The sequence below is a fragment of the Neoarius graeffei genome, chromosome 25 (assembly GCF_027579695.1).
Source record: "Neoarius graeffei isolate fNeoGra1 chromosome 25, fNeoGra1.pri, whole genome shotgun sequence".
NCBI lineage: Eukaryota > Metazoa > Chordata > Actinopteri > Siluriformes > Ariidae > Neoarius > Neoarius graeffei.
In genome coordinates this window covers 53,123,164-53,146,026 of record NC_083593.1, presented here as the reverse complement: position 1 = coordinate 53,146,026, position 22,863 = coordinate 53,123,164, and the positions used below count along the sequence as shown (strand labels likewise).

The 22,863-nt window shown below is 40.8% G+C and overlaps 2 protein-coding genes across 3 annotated transcripts in view; both read right to left on the bottom strand.

The window, feature by feature from the left end:
- Positions 1–5,924: 5,924 nt before the first annotated feature.
- LOC132873851 (phospholipase A2, minor isoenzyme-like) lies at positions 5,925–8,931 on the bottom strand. Its single transcript, XM_060909660.1, has 4 exons — positions 8,886–8,931; positions 8,333–8,480; positions 6,177–6,310; positions 5,925–6,098 (listed from the first exon to the last, which is right to left on the bottom strand). Exons 1-4 carry the CDS (start codon positions 8,929–8,931, stop codon positions 5,980–5,982), a joined length of 447 nt encoding a protein of 148 aa, XP_060765643.1. The 3' UTR covers positions 5,925–5,979.
- Positions 8,932–12,536: 3,605 nt separating this feature from the next.
- The window catches only part of prkab1a (protein kinase, AMP-activated, beta 1 non-catalytic subunit, a), a 28,183-nt gene continuing 17,856 nt past the window's right edge, over positions 12,537–22,863 (bottom strand). For both annotated transcript variants that reach the window (XM_060908522.1, XM_060908521.1), the window contains 3 exons: positions 20,821–20,954; positions 18,039–18,107; positions 12,537–14,366 (listed from right to left, as the gene is read on the bottom strand). In XM_060908522.1, the coding sequence (XP_060764505.1) occupies positions 14,289–14,366; positions 18,039–18,107; positions 20,821–20,954 (281 nt within the window). In that variant the 3' untranslated portion in view covers positions 12,537–14,288. The remainder of the gene's footprint in view (positions 14,367–18,038; positions 18,108–20,820; positions 20,955–22,863) is intronic.

Below are 22,863 nucleotides of genomic sequence, written 5' to 3'. Positions count from 1 at the left end.
TATTTCCAAAGTTGTTCCTCTAGATATGGATAACTATCCAAGATGTTACTCACTAGGTAACAAACAGTAGATGTGGCTCTTCACAAAACTTCCTATGTCTGCTCACATTTTATGTAGGTTACAGAAAATAATACGAGGGTGATCATGCGTCTAAACTGCCTTCTTGCTGTAAGGTGATGGTGTTAACCACTACACCACCGTGCTGCCACCTGGCGATTTAAGCTATGGAAATCAGACCTACTGCTTACTAACTCAGTGATGTATTGAAAATACACTCACCAGCCACTTTATTAGGAATACCCACTGGTTTATGCAGTTCTCTAATCAGCTAATCCCTTGATAGCAGCACAATGCATCAAATCATGCAGATACAAATCAAGAGCTTCAGTTAATATTCACTTCAAACATCTCATCTCATTATCTCTAGCCGCTTTATCCTTCTACAGGGTTGCAGGCAAGCTGGAGCCTATCCCAGCTGACTACGGGCGAAAGGCGGGGTACACCCTGGACAAGTCGCCAGGTCATCACAGGGCTGACACATAGACACAGACAACCATTCACACTCACATTCACACCTACGCTCAATTTAGAGTCACCAGTTAACCTAACCTGCATGTCTTTGGACTGTGGGGGAAACCGGAGCACCCGGAGGAAACCCACGCGGACACGGGGAGAACATGCAAACTCCACACAGAAAGGCCCTCGCCGGCCCCGGGGCTCGAACCCAGGACCTTCTTGCTGTGAGGCGACAGCGCTAACCACTACACCACCGTGCCGCCCACTTCAAACATCAGAATGGGAAATTGTGATCTCAAAGTGAGACTTTTTCACTGTGGCATGGGTGTTGGTTTGAGTATTTCTGATGCTGCTGATGATCTGGGGTTTTCTCACACAATCTCTAGAGTTTACACAGACTGGTGTGAAAAACTGACTGGGTGGAAACAAACGCCTTGTTGATAAGAGGTCAGAGGAAAATGGCCAGATTGAGCAGTTCAAGCTGCCAGGAAGGATATAGTAACTCATATAATCACTCTTACAACCGTGGTAAGCGGAAAAGCATCTCAGCAACAGCAGAACACCACATTGGGTTCCACTCCTGCAGCCAAGAACAAAAATCTTAGAATCATGGAGCTTTCATATTCTGCATGTTTCTAAATCTGAAACAAAAAAAGACATTTTGTCATGCTGCACCTTTTTTTTTTTTTTAACTGAATAGCATATGTCCTTAAGGTTATTGTAGTGTCCATGTGTTCCATAATTCCAAGAGCTGTGAAACATGTTAAAGACTGGATAGATTAGAACGCACGCTCCTTCATACTGTTGCAAAAATAATTTATTTGGTTCATTTGCACCAACAAAAGAATTCAAACATTGTTGTAAATTAGCCAAATTTATATTTAACAAAAAACTGGTAACAAAAACTTGTTAAACAGGTATAAGAAGCATGGTCAAAACAGTGTGTTCTATGGGGTGCCAAGTGTCACCGGGCCCGTTTCGTGGACGAAATGCATTTCATCCATCACAGAATGCATTTCGTCCATCACCGGGCCCATTTTGTGGACGAAATGCATTTTGTCCATCACAGAATGCATTTTGTCATCATGAAATGCATTTCGTGATGGACGAAATGCATTTCGTGATGGACAAAATGCATTTCGTCCACGAAATGGGCCCGGTGACATTTAGCACCCCATATGTTTCTCCCAGCTACCATTTTCTATCAGCCTAACTAAAAATCTAAGGCCTACGTCATATATACCCTTTGCCCCCTCACATCACAACAAAGATGGCAAACTGCAAATACATTAAGCAGAAAAAAAAACATAAATGCAATTCAAATCCATTATCCAGTAATCCAAAATCATACTTTAAAACAATATTAACTTTGTATACAAAACCAAGAAATGGCTTAAATTGTTATGTTAAATAACTGTGGATATTGATACATGCAAATATTTAGCTGCTCCATTATTGTAACTATGGAGTCATGTCTTTGCTATATAACACATGGCGACTCATCATCTTGGTCGCACTTTGAGAAGGTTAGCATAAAATGGGTCAAAATTGAATTTAATTGAACATTGAGCATATAAATAAATTGTAAAACTGTAAAATTCATGCAAGCTCTCCAAGTGAGCATTGCCTCTTGGCAAGGTGGCACCTCGCTCAATCAACTATCAGGGCCTTCATGAAACTGCATCAAGAAAACACAACACCAAAGATAGCCAAGCTTGTTTAGGACCCTGGAGAGACTTGATTATTATCTGATAGAGGACATGTGACCAGGTGGAACTAATTATATAAGGAGCATGTTTAGTGCAACTTTGGTATTAGTATTTAAGCATTGTGTAGTGTTTGTGTTGGGAGTATCTTTTGTTAATTGTTTGGGAAATGTTGAGAGTAATGAAGAGGTATGTATCCAATATTTGTTGGTTTTGGTTTATTTTAACTTTCCATGTAACATCATATACACACTTTGTGCCTTCCCCCCCTCCCAGGCTTCATCTAACTTTCCTTACTTTGGTTCTTTGGAGATATACAAATGGATTCAGTGGTAAGTTTGTAAAATAAAGTTTTAAATATATGGTATGTGCAGTTGTAACCATATAATCTAAAACTATATTTATCCTTGTAGTGCAGAACACAATCTCTGTTATTGATTGGCAAGCTGGAGGGTATCCTAATGTTATGCGGAACCAGAACTTTCATCTTGCTACACCTGCTGAACCTTTTGAGGAACCATCCAGAGAGGCTATAAATGGAAGTATTGGAGGAGGAAATTCAAGCAGTGTTCTGCTGACTTCTGAAGTCTCGACTACTCAACGTGACACTAGTTTTGGTCAGTTGTCTGGTGATGCTGTTTCTTATGGTAAACCTATACTAAATGCACAGAGTCAAGCTACTTCTGTCCTACAACGCCAGGACAATTTCACATCTCCATTATCAAGACTCTCTTGGTATAAGCCTGGTGCATGTGGCACTTTGCGCTTTCCATCACAGACTGGATTCCAGAGATCATCCTCTTCACAGTCTGCAGCCAGTCCAAACCAGAGTTCTAGAGCCCACAACCAGCCCTCTTACCAGCCTAGCTCCCCAACACTGGCTTTGGCAGGCCAGTCTACTTCTACCAGTCAGGGTCAGCCCTTGAATGCTTCGAGGTTGTATGAAGGTCTAACATCTGTGAGGTCTCAGTCTTCTCTGGGTCATGGTATTTCAACCTCATCCCACTCTGTGGTTGCCACGAATCCGATATCTGGATCCCAGACCCAATCATCTCAGCCTAGCTCTACACAGGTTTTTGCAAGCCAACCTGCTTCTATCCCTCAGGCCCAGGGTAACTATGGTGCTGAGACTTCAGGACCTGTTCAGTGGTACACTGCTACACCTGGTCAGAACATGTCATCCCCTTTGCAAGTTTCTGGACTCCAGCCCCAGTTGTCATACCAGCCTGGCTCCACAACACCGGTATTGATGGGCCAGTCCACTTCTATTACTCAGGCTTCTGGCACGTCCGCTTTGTATCCAAGTTTGGTCTCTGGCAGGAACCCTGTGTTGCAGGGTCAGAGTCCATCCTCTTCCCAAGTGTCTGGATTCCACACCCAGTCACTTTACCGACCTAGCTCCGCAACACGGGTTTTGACAGGCCAGTCTGCTTCTACTGCTCAAGGCAGCTATGGTGCAGTGTCTTCAGGACCTGCTCAGTGGTATACTGCTTCATCTGGTCAGAACATGCCATCCCCTTTGCAAGCTTCTGGACTCCAGCCCCAGTTGTCATACCAGCCTGGCTCCACAACACCGGTATTGGTGGGCCAGTCCACTTCTATTACTCAGGCTTCTGGCACATCTGCTTTGTATCCAAGTTTTGTCTCTGGCAGGAACCCTGTGTTGCAGGGTCAGAGTCCATCCTCTTCCCAAGTGTCTGGATTCCACACCCAGTCACTTTACCGACCTAGCTCCATAACACGGGTTTTGGCAGGCCAGTCTGCTTCCACTGCTCAAGGCAGCTATGGTGCTGAATCTTCAGGACCTGCTCAGTGGTACACCAGTTCATCTGGTCAGAACATGCCATCCTCTCTGCAAGTTTCTGGACTCCAGTCCCAGTTGTCATACCAGCCTAGCTCTGCAACACTGGTTTCTACAGGACAGTCGGCTTCTACTTCTCAAGGTCAGTCCTTGGGTGCTTCAGCATTGTTTCCAGGTGTTGCCTCTGGAAGGTATACTCTTCCATCAGGCTTCTATCCTTCTCAATGAGCTGCAAGCAAACTTGTTCAAAGCCACAGTGTGCTTGCAACCTGTGAACCAAGAAATTTTTTTTTTTAAAAAGCAAACCAATAACTCCAATGCTCCAAACTGGGTCATCCTTCCTCAATTCAAATGGTTAGTGTACATCTGCTCATTTTGTGGTACTTTATTGGTCACCTGACTTTACAATAAATGATGATGAAATGCAGATTTTTGACTGTTTCTTTCTCTCAAGTGAAGTGCTTCTTGAAGTCAAATGTACAAGATTTTGTATCTAACTTCAAATTGTAGGATCTGTCTACTTGGTCAATAAGCTTGCTTTCTCCAGCTACCTCCCCAGGAAGGAACAAGTTAATGGTACAGGTCATGGTTTGTGGATGTTTACTCTAGTAAAGTCCCTGTTCAAATTTTAAGCATTAGTAGAAAGTCTAACTAGTTTTCAGCACTGTTTAAATGACTGGAAACAGATCATTTAAAAACAATCTACTTTTCAGGACTCTTAACTTGTCACCAAGTTGCTTTGATCAAAAGCCTCCCTGAAATTAAGTGAACTTGCTTTCTCCTGGGATTAAGAATATTTCTAAGTGGTGTAAGATTTAGTTTCAAACTAGCAATGTTCAAATGAATAAACTGCCAAAAGTTCTAAAGGTACAGAGTTTTGTTTTTTCAATGGAAATGAACTACTGTTGAGGTTATGTTAATGACTTGACTCAGTAAATTGTCTTGTAGGCTAGATTGACTAAAGAACTCCATCTGTAATAAACTGCTTTCTGTAATACTTTAAATCCAAATCATGAATTTGCGTTCTGTTCATATTTTAATGAAATATTAATAGGGTTGGTTTTTATTCTAGTCAGTTCCCTTTTACTGCATACCTTGTTAACATTGCTGTATGAACTTTCTGTATTTTTACAGAAATGCTTCTACACAAGTTTATCAGGGGTTGCCACCAAAATGGTTATTGCAAACTAGGGATATGCAACTTTTTAAATAGAAATGCCCTTCCTGTTCCAACACTTTCAGAGTATTCACAGTACTTTAGCTTGAATTCACCATTTCAGAAACTCAGTGGGTCATTTTTTTTTTTTAAATACGTGTGGAAGATTCCAGAAATTGACTTGCTGATATTTAGAAACGTCCATTTTAGTACCTTCATTAGGTGTTCATCGGCATGACACCTGTTGCTGTATTAAAGGGCCTACCTTTTGAGGTAGTGCCTTTTTTGCCCTTTATAACCTGAGAATCTCCAAACAGCTCAGCTTAAGTAAGCCATCTCTTTGTGCAGTGCAACAAAACACAAGTACTACAATGAAAATAGGTTGTTAAACCAAGCTGCAAAGATCCTTGCAGGCCATACACTCCAGGACTGTGTCCTAAGAACCATCTATACACCTTGTTAAATAGTTGATTAGTACCTGTACTGTGAAATAGATAGGTGTAATGGTATTTCCTATGCATTACCAAAAGCAAAGACTGTTATTATAACTAAGAGGAAGTGCTCTAACTGAATGAGAAATCCCAGCCAACTGCTAGTTATCATGGCTGTTTATTCATTATTGCTTGGGTAAGAGTACTTCATTAGATGAAGTAAAACGGGTGAGAATTTCAGATGTGCATAAAATAATTGCTGAGACAGTCTGAACTTCCTTCTATGTCATACATGGGTGATAAAATGGCTAATTGTCTTGTGCAAATACTGACTAGCTCTACTGCTTGGTATGGTAAGTTGTCTAGAAATCATTTGCAGCGATCACTAGGCAGGTTCTTGTTTTCCTCATGATAGCTGGACACAGCAAAGCACTCAGCAGCTTTACGGTCACATTCACAGATGAACATCTCGCACTCGTTGTTCTTGCCTGAGAAAGAAAGGAAATGCAACATTAAAGAATAGTAAAACATTGTTCACTGATTGGAAAGGTTTTTAGATCACTTACTATTGCAGGTTATTGTCTTAGTGGCTTTGTCACAATTATAGGCATAGATCTCGGTGTAAGGGTTGTCCAGGATTGCCCAGCATGCTTCATGTTGCATGGCGTCACTGTAACAGTGGTCATGTACCTGACAGCATCTGCAGTTGGAAAGAACCATGTAATTCAGTCATCCCTGGTAGAAGGCCCCCTGAGAAGTTTGTCAGTGGCCAGTATTCCCAATGCTACACAGATTAAATGCATTGTGTTGGCAGCATGGTGACCCTGCAGGTAAATTTGCCACTTCACAGATCCAAGGTACCTGGTTTGACCCTGATTGGAGTTTCACAGTTGTCCACATGGGTTTCATTGGGGTTCACTAGTTTTTCAACTTTGAAAACATGCTAGTAGGTGGTTTGAGTTAAATCAGATAAATTGCCCCTATGCGTGTATGTTAGTGCATGGTGCAATGTGATGGACTGGCACCCGATTATTTGGGGTGGTAATAGTAACACCAGTAATTCCTTACTGAAGGAATAGGACTGAGTCAGAAATGGTGTGGATTTTATCAGTAAACCCCTGCCTGAATCAGCGATTGACCAATCAACTTGCATCGGGACATCTGGCAAGCTTTCAGAATTCCATTTACATGTGACATTGTGCACCTGGAATTCAGGAAAAGTAATATAATGTATCTAATTCTCCAAAATTAACCTAAACCACATACATGGAAGAGATAAGGAATCATGATGGAAAAGTTTGGAAAATCACATTACAAGTTAAAACCTGTACTACATAGACCTATGGTCCATAGTGGTGGTGTAGTGGTTAGCACTGTTGCCTCACAGCAAGAAGGTTCTGGGTTCAAACCCAGTGTCCGACAGGGGCTTTTCTGTGTGGAGTTTGCATGTTCTCCTTGTGTCTGCGTGGGTTTCCTCCGGGTGCTCTGGTTTCCCCCAGAGACTTGCAGGTTAGGCAAATTGGTGGCTCTAAACACTCCATAGGTGTGAGTGTGAATTTTTGTTTGTCTCTATGTGTCAGCCTTGTGATGACCTGGCAACTTGTCCAGGGTGTACCTCGCCTCTCGCCCATAGTCAGCTGGGATAGGCTCCAGCTTGCCTGCAACCCTGTACAGGATAAGCGGCTACAGATAATCGATGGATGATTACAAACTTTCACTAAACAAAAGAATGAGCTTAATTTACATTATAGCCATAATCAAAAGAAATGGGAATGTAGCAAATAATGAATGACCATTTAGGCTATGGTCACACTACAGCTCACGATGCTTTGCGATGGATTAACGATGAAAATGTTTTGGTGGCATTGTGTACTTCGTACAGGCGAGCTAAAAGTTGTGGTCACACAGCAGGTGAACACTTGGCCCTTTTCTTTTGAGGAGACCTGGCATTTTTCTTAGGCATGCTTGAGGGTTTTATATGTATCAGCGTCTGGCAGGAGAATGATCGTTGATGCCTTACTCAATAGATTTCAACAATGAATGTGTGACATCAGCGCCAATCACAAATGCATCGTTTAACCATCGGCAAACATTTGCCGAATATTCATGAACCCTTCGCCCAACACATTATGAACCTCAACGAAGGATCCCTGAATGTAAATGTACTTTTCAAGTCTCCACGAAGTTAGGCTACACCTCACCACTGTGTCACCAAGGTGCCCATAAGCATCAGGGATATGGATTCGAGACAAATACATCTCAAGAGGTTTGGCAAAGGTTCCCCGAGCTTCAGGAAGTGTTTCCAAACCCATCTGCAAGTATTCGCCGCTTAGTTTGCTGACGAAAACATTGCCACCAAATTTCAGTGCATGCACTCAAAGCGGGGACGCACCAAAAAATCAACTTACGAAGCTTAGTTGTTGCATTCACTGTGCATTGCACAGTTGGTGGCGATGCTTCCAATTTTTCATTGCCAAGTTTTTGCAAACCCATCTTGAGCTGTTGTGTGACCAGGGCCTTACCTACCCTACAGTTCAGACCTGTAAAACAACCTGTAATGTTTTGCAAGGGCTACTTTTACATTCTTAGAAAGCTAGTTTCCAGCTAGCACCCTAGACTGTTCTTGTCAGACACAGCAATCAAGCAAGGCAGAATATCAAATGTCATACAAACATCCAATTAATCATGGCCTATGCAAAGCATAAAATGTATTTTTTTAAACCTGTCCAGCTCATCAACAGGAGTTCCTGAGCCACCCAAACCGCAGTAGCAGCCGTAGTCAGCGTAGTCTATGGCGGGCCAGCTATCGGGCTGGACACAGATGATCATAGACCTGAACTGCCACAATGCCTTGTAGTCAAAAGCCTGAGCTGAATCACAAAAATATAAATAAAGTTAAGCCTTCGTTAAACCCAAATTAAATTCACAAAGGTTCCAGATCTAGCCTCGGCAGGGTAGAAGCCCATGTTCACACATTAAAGACACAAATGTTCATCTCAGAGCAGGTTCTCAGCATATCCATGCCACTATTTCTCTAAATTCAAGATTGCTCCAGGACTTGTTGCCTTTGCAGCCAATATAATAACAATAATAATAATGTAATCCAAATTTACAGTTTAAGAACCAGGAATATACACAATTATAAATTCCTAGAAATCTGGTTCTGTCAACGTTGGATATTCTATAACCAAAAGAAAAAAAAACCCTTGTTTTTCCTGCTTCGTGGATTTTTTTTTTTTTGATCCACTAAGTTTTAAATAAAAACTTGTACTTGCCAAAAGTCATAAATACGAGCAGGAGAATAGTGTGGAGCGTCTTCATGGTGTCCTATTGAAACATTAAAAGTCATGCTTCAGCAATTTCTCCTTTTGTAGTCACAACACAGCCTTGAAAGGTTTACCCGGGTGAGATAACAGAGTGTCGCAGGTATATTAATGGTGAGAAATTCTCACAACCTGACAAACCCTGCCTTATTTCACAACAGGGCATGCTGGCATTATTGGCATTCATGAGCAATATGCGAACAGAAAACAAAAACACATTATTTAGTATTTATTCATTCATCTATCGATCCATCCTGAAATGTCTCTGGTTTCCTCTTTAGGATTTAGGGTTGTGCTTTAGAGTTCTGTTTCAAAGTAAAACTGATCCCTCAATTGTAACATCTGAATCATAAAAATATTTCATTGTCCATTAATATGGCAGCAGACATTAACCCCAAGTGGCAGTGGCAAGGGCAAATGATCATAGTCTTGTAAAGTACTGGAATTCAGGGCTTTTCAGAACCTTTTCTTGCTGTGACGGAACTAATCAGGACCTAACCAGTTAACAGACTTTTTCTGAGCAAACATGGGCATGTTAATGCATGGAAAGCACTAAACTACTCCATGCAAGGACCCCAGGACCAAGGTTTGGAAGATGCCAATAAATGGCTTTCCACTCACCAATGGGTAACAACTTCATAGGAACCTTCCAGAACAACAAGAGATGTAACATGCAAAGTGGAGGATAAATCCCTCTCAGGAAGGAAAATAAATCCTTCCTGCTTGAAGGCACCAGTGGTTTGAGGGTGAGGTTTGACCCAGAGGTGGGTAGTACTGTAACACGTTAAGTTTTCTTTGTTACATGAACTTACGGTAACTTTTTCCAATAAATTGTCGTTTGAGGAGTAGTTTTAATACATAATACTTTTCACTCGTACTTGAATGCATTTACAATTTAAAAAATTTACTTATACTCTGGTACATTAGACTATACATTTCTCACTATGGAGGGAGGAGGGGTTAACAGGAGGACAAAGGACAGGAAGGAGCAGTAGCCTAGCCTAACAATAAGCAATACTGGACAATGTGCAATATAAAGTGCAATATCTCTCCTGCTGCCCCCTCCTCCTCTCTTCCCCATATCTTATTCTTTTTATATTTGTATATGTAAATACTTAATTTATCTAGAAGCTTTTTCTCTATTTTCTATTCTCTGTTCATCTTGTAATGATGCTGCTGGAATCTTAATTTCCCTGAGGGAACCCTCCCAAAGGGATCAATAAAGTTCAATCTAATCTAATCTAATCTATTATTTAATGTATTAAATTAGTTTTAGTCACACATGCACAGCTTCTATGACATTGACTACTGAGATAAATTACAAGTAAACATCAGGACTTGGGCGGCATGGTGGTGTAGTGGTTAGCGCTGTCGCCTCACAGCAAGAAGGTCCGGGTTCGAGCCCCGTGGCCGGCGAAGGCCTTTCTGTGCGGAGTTTGCATGTTCTCCCCGTGTCCGCGTGGGTTTCCTCCGGGTGCTCCGGTTTCCCCCACAGTCCAAAGACATGCAGGTTAGGTTAACTGGTGACTCTAAATTGAGCGTAGGTGTGAATGTGAGTGTGAATGGTTGTCTGTGTCTATGTGTCAGCCCTGTGATGACCTGGCGACTTGTCCAGGGTGTACCCCGCCTTTCGCCCGTAGTCAGCTGGGATAGGCTCCAGCTCACCTGCGACCCTGTAGAACAGGATAAAGCGGCTAGAGATAATGAGATGAGATGAGATGATCCCTTTGTTTATAAAAAAAAGGTGTGCTTTATTTTCATTCACTTTTTAACAATTTTAATTTATTACACACAATTTTTCCACCAGCTATCATGATAGAGCTCATGGTTTAAACTTCAATTCTGAATAAATGTTCTAATTTATGGTCTTAAATGTACAGTTATGGTCAGAAGTTTACATACACAGACATGGATGTCATGGCAGTATTGGGCTTTCACTGATTTTCTTCTTTGAATTGTTCTTTTTCTGTGGCAGAATGATTGCACAACATGGATCTTTAATAGAAAAATATATATTTTGGGTTTTCTGAAATCAACACGGGGTCAAAAATTTCCTCCAGCGTACCCAAGATTTGGGTAAAAGTTTCACCTTGACCAGATTCTGGTAGCCATCAACAAGCTTGTGACATAAATCTGATTTGATATTCAACCATGGCTACTTTTCTATCAGAATTGGTAGATTTGTGCTTCCTGGCACAGTCCATATATTTTTGATAAGGTTGAGGTCAGGACTTGTTGTAAACTTCATGTTAGCCTGCTTTGATGTTTATTAGGGGTCATTGTCCTGTTGGAACACCCAAATCTGTTCCAATTTCTGATAGTTTCAGGTTATCCTGAAGAATTTTGATGTAGTCCTCCTCCTCTTCCATTATTCCATCCACTTTGTGCAATGTACCAGTTCCACTGGCAGCAAAATAGCCCCAGAGGATGATACTACCACTACCTTGGTTAACAATTGGCACAGTGTTCTTCTGTACAGCTGAAACTTGTTGATTTTGGAGCACAGGCTTCTTTCATGGATGGAGGCCTCTCAGTCCATGGTGATATAAAACTCACAAGTGTAGACAGCATTCCAGCTAACAGTTCATGGCATGCCTGTGCCTTGGTGGTTTCTGGGTTGTTCCTGACTGTCTGAACCAAATTCCTCTCTGCTGTGGGTTTGGGTCTTCATTTAGCAAAGTGGCTCCACCTCCCAGTAACTTGTCCTTAAGTACAATTGTTTGAACTGATGATCTTGGAATCTGCAGTTGTTTCTTAGAAATGGCTCCAAGAGATGTTCCTGAGTACATAAATGTTTGATCTTCTTTCTCAGATCTGCACTGAGCTCCTTGGACTTTCCCATTGTTGGTCAATCCAGTGAGTGCTGTCAAACAAAACCTTTTTATTTTGGCACGGAGAAGCTACCAGCTGTAGTCAATCACTATCAGGAAGTTAAAGGGCCTTGGCAAATAAATGTGTGTTTGTTTTACCCTGTATGAATGCACCAAATTCTTGGGTGTTTTTTTCTATTAAAGATGTGTGTTATACATTCATTCTGCCACAGAAAAAGAACAGATCAAAGACATCACCGAAAGCCCGATATTGCCATGACGTTCATGTCCATGTATGTAAACTTCTGACCGCAACTGCACTTTAAATGCCTCTTACATAATTTGAATTACAGATAATCACACGCTATGCTTGCTCTCATGATCACCTTCACTGAGGATGATGAGTAGGTTTGATTTTCTTTGTTGACTGAACAGTTTATATTCAAGTCTCACCCTTGCCTCAGTAGATAATCTCATCTGAATAATGTCGGAGCTCCTGCTGTAATCTTAATGACTGTCCTGTGCTCATCCTAGGACTCATATTCCCACAATTTGTTCATAATAAAACATTCAAAATATAGTACTGTCCATCTTTCCTCTTCCACACATTTATATCCCCACTATCTGGTGTCACCCAGAAAATGATGGATTCCCTTTCGAACCTGGTTCCTCTCAAGAAGTCTTCCTTATAAGAGCTTTTCCTCACTGCTGTCACTTCTGGCTTGCTCATTACAAATCTAGATTTAGTCCACGGTCACTTGTCATTTGTTACTCACAGAATAAAACACAAATCTCAGGATGTTAAAGGTTTATTGGCAACTGGTTTCAATTCTCTTCGTATACACAAAATAAATCAGATTTTACTGCACGTAACTAATCAGATATTTCAAGATAAGTGTATAAAAAAAATAAAAATTCAATCATGCCTTGTACCAGGAAGAGAAAGGACAGATATTGTGTGTATTCCGAACAATATAAACCACAAAATGCTTTTACAATACGAGTGCTGAAATTAAATGTACAAATTAAATTATTTACCTACAAGTTGGTCCATTTTTTTGGCACGCACAACCTTTACTCAGTGATTTCAGTCATATACTCTTGCAGAAAATATCTTTATTTAAAAAAAAAAGGTAGCAAGTCTCACATTTCAAACTCTTTATCTTCCCTTTCTTTTTCCCCCTCATTTTGCAAAAAGTCTCAAAAAAAAAAAAAAAGCTCCCCTGAGCACTGACTCGGTCTACTTTATCCCATAGTGATATTTTACATGATTCAATCAACATTTCACTGGATATGAACAATCGTGCGCTCTGATTGGCTACTCCAGTACTAGGATATCAGCTCATATACTGTGAGTAGAGAAAAACAAAAATGGCAGAGCGTGTTGCTGAACCAACGGAGGACAAAATAATAACTCTACTCAAAAACAAAACCCCAAGAAATAAAGGAATGAAAGTATTTGATGGTCAGGACATCTCTCTCTCTCTCTCTCTCCCCCATGAATAATCATCGCATTTTTCACAAATTGCTACGGTCATTTTGCTTACATTCTAAGCGGAAATTTTGTTGGACGTTTCATATAAAAAAAGTTATTTATCGAATTTGCAAAAAAACAAAAATGCTCTGTTTCTCAAAATCCAGTGAATGTGGATAGAATAAAACAGTTATTCCACTCAATCTCATCGTATATGGCTTATAGCCAACTCAGTGCTACGCACCTCATCAGCCATCCGCTCATGTACAACTTGAATTCATGGAATAACTGGTAATGATACCACAGTGCTGCTGAATTATGGATTAATCAGAAGGTGTTGATGAATTTTCTATAACAGCAGCTCTGACAGTGGTGCAGCTGCAAATCGCAAGTTGATATCCACATCCTGTACTCATTCGAATAATGAATGCTCCAAATAAATTAATTAAAAATTGTTTATATGGTCAAGATTTCTGTGAAGCTACCATTTATGAAAAGAGTATCCGGTGTCAGCGCTTTGCAAGTCAGAAGTAACGTTGTGACCTTTTTCAGGATTGAAGAGTTTACGTTTTCTCCAACACGTGCCACAACACTGAAAGTAACTATAAACGGATAAAAAGTACGAGGTGTCATTCTTGAATAATAAAAAGTCGTAATCGTTTGCAAATTGTTATTTGATAATAGGAATTAAACACTTCATTCAAAACATGCCATTATTGGAGAATAAATAAACAACTTCGGGCTGGTAACCAGTAACTCCGTGACCTCACATGGCCCACACAAGTGTTTAACCCTTCCTTATGATATTACATGAAATATCTAAATCTACATACATTTTAGTCTCACCCATGTTAAACATGTACATTATTGGTCTTTTGATACCAAGCTGGATGGTTTAATTTAGAATGTATTCCCTTGGAAGCATCCGAATGGTTAGCACTTGGCAACCCGTTCCACGTTAATTTAATAAAAAAAAAAAAAAAAGACAGGAGAAGAGATCTACACTAAACACTCAGTCTCAGTAGTGGAGTGGATCGAAACATGGCAAGTTTGGTCGAGTTGCTGCTTGTGTCAGATGGGTTTATACAGCAGGGTCGTGACGTACTTCTTCTTATAGCGATGTGTGGCACTAAGAACCATCACTCCATCCTAGGAATAATGAAATAAACACCACAGCATTAGTCTAGACTTGTACACATCCTACAGACTGCAATATAATGTGTGATTAGATAATAGCAGAGCAGAGCGCCACACTTAAGAGAATATGGTAATGCATCGACCTGATTCGTTGATTGCTTTCGACCGTATGACGTCCATACCCACGTACGAACGATGAACATGGACCTCCACAGGGAACCCAATCACAAGTGCGAATCAGCATTTTTCAAAACCACTTGACCACCAGACAACGAAATGGGTTTTTATCCAGCCTTATTTTTAATCAGGGTCTCTGCACATTTCTGACCAGCAAAAATAATACTTTTTAAGACCATTTTAAGACCACTGAGTATAAAAAATAAGACCACTACCGCGGAACAAATACGTACAGTAAAAAAAAAAAAAAAGCACACTCTAGGTTAAGTTCAAAGCATTTTTTTTTAATAAATAAGTGCATCTTCAGTTTACAAAACAGAACATTAGCTGCCTTCTCGATATTTTAATAGTAGGGTACTGCTGTAAACATAAACAGTGAGGAAACAAACTGATCTTCAGTTAACAAAACAGAACATTAACTGCTTTCTCGATATTTTAATAGTAGGGTACTGCCATGAACATAAACAGTGAGGAAACAAGGAAGTTTGACTACTGATCGAACTGCCTCTGGGGACTGTTGTTGCCCGACTAGCAGCATAGCGCATATGCTTTTCCCCTTTCGAGTGAGCGTCAAGGGCTTTACAGCCCATTGTTGTTAACTTGATGTCTTTCCGACATACCTTACATCTCGCTTCATATTCTGAAGTTGCTGTTGTTAGCCAACTTTTGTATTTTGGCTCCTCAAGCCACTTGTTACTAAACTTACACTTCCCCATCTCCGCTCATGTTCAAGTTCAACCACTTCTTCCTCGTCTGCTCTACTCTCAATGGTTCTACTACATGGATAAAAGAACACATTGCCCCCTGTGGTGTGGTTCCTGCACTATTAGAACTAGTGCTAGACACACAACGGCTCTTGTGCTACTTGTTCAGCGTCTTGATAACAAACGACGCTGGTTGAATAAATAACGTTAGCGCGGAAAAAAAATCCAGACATATGTTTTTTTTTTTTCATTTACCGTAGGCTACCCGGATGAAATTTAATACCTCCCATGTGAAATTTAATACCATAGCTCAAAAAATAGCGAAATATAATGCTTTTTAAGACCTTAAAAAACACATATTAAAAATAAGACTTTTTAAGGATCCGCGGAGACCCTGTTAATGTGCTTGTTATTTTTTTAACATGGGATTATTTACTAACACATTTTAGGGAAAATATTCACGACCGTTTCATATAAAACTAGTTTTATTAGTCCACTCGCTTGTTGGACAGTTAACAGTTTGTCACATAAGGGGGATAGACGGACGGGAGTACAGGAAGAGTTTTATTGAAAACACACTAGCAAAGGGATCAAACTCGGAGGCAAAGGCAGAGTCAGAAAACAGGCAGTGGTGGAGTGAGGCACAGACAGGATATCAGAGGGAATACAGTATTCAAAGTTCAAAAACACAAACAGGGTCAAAACCAGAAAAGCAACACAAAATACAAGGCTTTCGCAAAGTCTGCGTATTACTCAGAGTCCTTATATGCATGTGCTGTGATTGAGCTCTAATCAGGAACAGGTGCATGGGAATTAGTCATAATGGTTCTGCACTCCGAGCTCCAACACACATCAACGTGACAGATATAACCAGATAACTGTTTGACATATCGCGTGAGATATTGGATGGTAACACTGGAGTAATGATGTAAAGTGAAAGTGCTGGCTCACTGCTGTCCACCAGGCACTCAGCAGAGTCGTATCATAATAAATGTCATGGTGTTGTTTCTGGCGCATGGCATGCGGTATCAAAGAAAGGAATAAATATGTATTGTAACTGTGATGCGCATATCATTATTGGCCTCACAAAAAGGTCACAAGACAATGCAGCGATTTATTGAGGTGAAAAACACATGGCAATTCGATGGTTCATTCATGGTGCCATAATATTATTACTCTTATTCAGGCTGATTTGGTGCCCTTGCAAATATTTTGCCCATAAATTCAAGGGCTCTGCTTTTAGGCAGTGACTAAATATCTATATTATGATATTTTTGCTTTTTTTGACACTAATACAGCTGCAAATGACAGGTTTATATTAAAGCACTTGCTAATACGCATCATTTCTACACTAACTGCTGATTCAGAGGACAGTCACAAACACTTCAGACATTTCTTCTCTGGCCTCCATTTTTTTTTTTTTTATTACTGAGCTGTTCTCCAATTGGTCAGATGATTTAAAAAAAAAAAAGTTACATAATTCCTTTTTATTTACTTCTGGAAGTGTTATTCTATGTTCATGGATGCAAACGGCGCGCCTTTTGGCGGATGCCGCCTTTTTCACGGCTGTCTGGGGGACTTGTGTGAATCGTGCAGATCTGATGAGGGTTTTTTTTTTTTTTTTGGGGGGGGGGGAGGGGCGTTGGAGTGTCTGATTATAATTTCATCAAAGTAAATTCTGTATTAAAATTACTAAATAAGCAAATTTCGTTATAGTCCATGAAACATAGGAAGTATAAGTACGAGAAGAAAACAGTAAATCAGAAAGCTGCGCATGTAAAGCCAATTACGTAACTTACGTTGGACTGATGGAAATCCTTGCGCGTGCAGTGAAGTGCAGCCAGCAGCAGATAATGGCGCGCAGCCAATTGGCTTTACGTGCGCAAAAACGTCCGCCAAAAGGCGCGCCGTTTGCATCCATGTATGTTGATATAAAAAAAAAAAAACAGCAGCAGCACTGTTTTGAAAAAGTGGTCATATAGTGTGTATAGTTTAAAGGCAGGGTATATAATTTATTTTAGAAACATTTGTCTCATCTCATCTCATTATCTCTAGCCGCTTTATCCTTCTACAGGGTCGCAGGCGAGCTGGAGCCTATCCCAGCTGACTACGGGCGAAAGGCGGGGTACACCCTGGACAAGTCGCCAGGTCATCACAGGGCTGACACATAGACACAGACAACCATTCACACTCACATTCACACCTACGCTCAATTTAGAGTCACCAGTTAACCTAACCTGCATGTCTTTGGACTGTGGGGGAAACCGGAGCACCCGGAGGAAACCCACGCGGACACGGGGAGAACATGCAAACTCCGCACAGAAAGGCCCTCGCCGGCCCCGGGGCTCGAACCCAGGACCTTCTTGCTGTGAGGCGACAGCGCTAACCACTACACCACCGTGCCGCCCACAATTAAAAAATATATATGATAATTAAACATCTCAGAGCTGCAGGGCTGTTAAAAGCTCATCCAATCAAAAAGCCCACAGCCTCCCCGTAACACGCGCTCTTCCCCCCACAGACTTGTCCCCCAGCAGCAGTCAGGCGGTGCGTGTTCATGTGTTTTGGAGGACTGGCTTTGGAGGGAGAACCGAAAGTAGGGGATGGATTTTTTATTTTTTAAGTTGGATGCTTTCAAAACCTAGCATACTCTTGCTGGTTTGTCCAAAATGACCTACTCTGCCTTTAATAGTCATCTTTGTGAGACGAAGCTCTTGAAGATGCGTTCGATAAGCGATCATTAAAAAAAAGCTTTTCTACTAGATGTTTCAATGTTCCTATTTTTGTTTCCTGTGACTCTTACCTTGATGGACAGAGCGTAGAGGTGGTTCAGCATCACATGATTGGGCTCAGGAAGTAATGCAGGGTCACACTGGTAAGAGGGAAAAAAAAAACAAAACTGGATTTTTTCCCCCCTTTTGAATTTTTAAGGGGAATGAAATTTAAATAAATAAATAAATCCTACACATGCCATAGTGCAGGATGCATTTGAAATAAATAAATAAATAAATAAATAGAACATTTTGGTTAAAGCATTGTCCCCCAGCAGTAGTCAGGCGGTGCGTGTTCATGTATTTGTTTTGATGTTCATTTAAAGGGGTACCAAACATAATATATACAGTTGCTGATGTGACAAAGTAATGTATTCTTAAGTATTCTATCAAATTTATATACTAGAAAACAACGAAATATCTTGGTAATTGTAAATATAATACTTTATACGCTAAACCGCACAAGAGTCGCCATTTTTAAAAGACCGTGACGTCAGCGCTACCCACTGCACTAGCGGAACTCTCCGAAATAGAGGAGAGAAGCATGTAATCATGGCGTCGGGCGCATCAAGTGAAAGCGACAGCTCTGTCGAATCATACGAAGAGATCCCGCAAGACACACTGCAAGCAGGCTATGGCTTAGAAGGGTACCAGTTTGAACCTAGGAGAGGTACTCTCAACTCCGGTGATGAAATAAGAGAAGAAAGCTCGGATGACGGCGAGGATGAGACTGATGCTGACCATGGGCATGGCGAGCGTGGGGCAGAGCGTCTGCGTGCAGGTGACACGGCGTGGTGCTCGTGCGGAAAATGTAACGTGGAGTTGCTCACGAGTCCAGCAGAATTTATTTGCTGCAATGAGATAGGCACCACCCGTGGACTTGCGAAATTGTCGCAAGAGGCAGAAACAGGTATTTTACACGTGCTATTCCCAACCTCAATGAGCCAACACAACTGGGCACATACATACGTCATGAGTGTTACGCAGAGAAAATGAACGTGCATTCTGATTGGATAAAATTAATATCATGGCGGGCTGTTCAAACTGCGGAAATAGTTTGCTCGAGCTACTTTCAAAACGCTATAACTTTCCAACCTTAGAACAAAAAACTTTTGTAAGTCTTGAATAAGGTTCGTTAATGTGTGTTTTATTGTTATATTTACTCTATATATTGCCCTCTGTTCCGCTTATAAAAAAAAAGAAATAAAATAAAATTCTGGTTTACTTGGCTATAAAAAGCACACAAAATTCAGCCTGGTAAACAGACGACTGCCTGAAGTGTCCACCTTCCCATGCTCCTGCCATGGGGAGCAACTTCATTAATTCAGTGAAAGACAACATTTATAAGTGTGGGATAATTTAAATCAGCTTGCAAGGCAAATGTCAAGGCAAACCGTCTAATTAAATGTGACAATGTGTTTAAGCTGTTAAACACGCCAGGCTGTGCTGTGCGTTTTGTGAATTAGATACAACAGCACAATGTACTGTGATCATTAAAGGTACACGAGATGTTCAATAAATCAGGATACAAGATAGAGGCAAGCTGGCTAATCATGAGGGACTAAACAAAACTCCACCCACATTTTTATAGAGCTCTTGCAGTCACGTGACCGGAAAGTACACAACCGCCATCTTGTTGGTCAAAAACACCGCTGAATACTGCTGCGCTCGTGTACAGAATGGATCAATTTCAACCGACGGACTACACGGCTCATTTTTCTAATGAACAGATAACTAGATATATGTCTAAAATAAACGATCTACAGATTTGTGACCCTTATGGCTTACCGGATGGAGTTTACACGACCGGATTTTGAACTTCCAGAGGTGGAATACCCAGACGTGTATAATTACCTCATTAACTTTCCCTCGCTGTTCAGTGGTGAAGCACTGCGTGCTTATAAATCTCTGGACAGTTATCTTTACAGAAATTCAGGATTTGTCAGCGACTCAGATGTGGCATCTTGTAAACAAGAATCCTCATTGGATGGGTAAGTCACTTAAGTATTGAGTATAGCACTGACCAGCCGATTATAGAATAGAATAAGGTAATTCCAGCTCTAATTCCAAATCGAGATTTGAGTGGCTGTTTTCTGAGCTTAGTCAACAGGCCGGCTCTGCCTGTAGCCTCGCTTTTGCTTCCGCTCCCGACGCCACCTCCTTCGCTTTGCTTCCGATAACAATCCACGGAGACCCCCGCTGGTCTCGTTATCTCGTCCGGAATGTTGTGCATGCGATGGAAATCGCTACAAACCGTCATTTTCTGCTGGAAACCAATGTCCAGTAAGTCCATACGGTTGTAGTGGATATTGAAGTCCGGTACAGACGAACAACACGCAAAAATACACACAAAAAACATAAAAAACGTGCACAGGTAGGGAGAGCTTGTAGCCACAGCCGTTGTAGTAGAATTGTATATAGTAGGGTTTTCCAGAAGAAAAGGTAGAAGTAAAAGCAGAAGTAGAAGTAGAAGGCGGAATATGGCGTTTGACCGACAAGATGGCGTCTGTCACAATCTGGATCGGCTGTGACGTCACATGCAAGTGCTCCATAGGTCCAGTTTTCATGATAATCAGTAAAAGATCATAATACTTTGTTATATTTGGAAAACATGCTCTCTTAAATGTATATACAAAGAACACTTCTATCGCAGATTTTTATTAATAAATAGTTATAAAATATTGTACATGCCGATATGTGCGATATAAATGGAAATACTGCATGCTTTAAAAAAAAAAAAAAAAGGCACTTGTCATTAGGCTACTGAATTAAACAACCCCTTCAGATCTTGAAGCGGGATGGAGAGACACATACCGAGATGCCCGTGTCCTTGTTGAGGATGACCTGCAGCAGGTGAGGAGGGAGGATAGGTGGAGATTTGAACTTCTCATCCTGTTTGGGTATGTAAGCATCTTGATGGTATGGCCCAGGAGGAGAGCTTGAGAGGTCTTAAAAATAAATTACAAAAGAAAGTCCAATATTAACTAACCTCAGTGACAACTGGAGCTGCTTAACAGACCTGTATATGGCTTAAATAAGGAATAACACACAATGAAATATGCTGTTATAGGAAATTAATCAGTGACGGGGTGGTGTGATGAGTTGATCATTTCCCAATAAGTGTTTTAACCTACAGTGGTTTGCTAACAAATTTTTTTTTTTTTTTTAAACAAAAAGACATCATACATTTCATCCCATTATTGTGGAAGTCTGTAACTCAAAAGTCGCCAAAAATATACTTACACTACCGTTCAAAAGTTTGGGGTCACCCAGACAATTTTGTGTTTTCCATGAAAAGTCACACTTTTATTTCCCACCATAAGTTGTAAAATGAATAGAAAATATAGTCAAGACATTTTTTCTGGCCATTTTGAGCATTTAATCGACCCCACAAATGTGATGCTCCAGAAACTCAATCTGCTCAAAGGAAGGTCAGTTTTATAGCTTCTCTAAAGAGCTCAACTGTTTTCAGCTGTGCTAACATGATTGTACAAGGGTTTTCTAATCATCCATTAGCCTTCTGAGGCAATGAGCAAACACATTGTACCATTAGAACACTGGAGTGAGAGTTGCTGGAAATGGGCCTCTATACACCTATGGAGATATTGCACCAAAAACCAGACATTTGCAGCTAGAATAGTCATTTACCACATTAGCAATGTATAGAGTGGATTTCTGATTAGTTTAAAGTGATCTTCATTGAAAAGAACAGTGCTTTTCTTTCAAAAATAAGGACATTTCAAAGGGACCCCAAACTTTTGAACGGTAGTGTATACAAAAGAAATTGCTTTAAAAACACTTTTACTGTACAGAACCAATACAAGCACGAGTGAAATCCCGGGAGAACACAGAGGTTTGAATTCCTTCCACTAGTTTTTAAGTTGGGTCCCTTTTTGGAAGACCCACCCTAGGACCACCACAGGACCACCCCAAACCAAAATGGGTTCTATGAAAGGACTTTGTTTCAAACAGACTTCTGATTGATTAAAACATTTCTTTTGAACAATAGCAGGAAAAGACATACTAGGGTCTTTGTTAAAAACGCTGATGTCCATAATTATAATAAGTGTAAAGAACAATATTCATCTCATTATCTCTAGACGCTTTATCCTTCTACAGGGTCGCAGGCAAGCTGGAGCCTATCCCAGCTGACTACGGGCGAAAGGCGGGGTACACCCTGGACAAGTCGCCAGGTCATCACAGGGCTGACACATAGACACAGACAACCATTCACACTCACATTCACACCTACGCTCAATTTAGAGTCACCAGTTAACCTAACCTGCATGTCTTTGGACTGTGGGGGAAACCGGAGCACCCGGAGGAAACCCACGCGGACACGGGGAGAACATGCAAACTCCACACAGAAAGGCCCTCGCCGGCCACGGGGCTCGAACCCGGACCTTCTTGCTGTGAGGCGACAGCGCTAACCACTACACCACCGTGCCGCCCTAACAATATTCATATCGTAAAAATATGCTCAAACTCAGGACGTTTTGCCTTTCCAGCTGCCATGTTATAGAATTCTGTGTCCAACCATGTTAAGAACTCAGACTACTAAGAAATTTAGAATTAACTATTGGAAACACTTTTCTGGTATTTAGATAATTTTTATTCATTATTAATCATAATGTTTGTCTCACAGTTGTATATTACTTCTACATTTTAGTAATTTAATAATGTAGATCGATTATTAGCACAAGTTTTATTTATTTAGCTTTTGCCATAGGAATATATATATATATATATATATACATATACATACACACACACACACACACATACCATGGGAAACTACAACAGCTTGCGCCAATTACAGTGGCCCCATTGTACCGAATCTGCATGTCTAAACTGTGG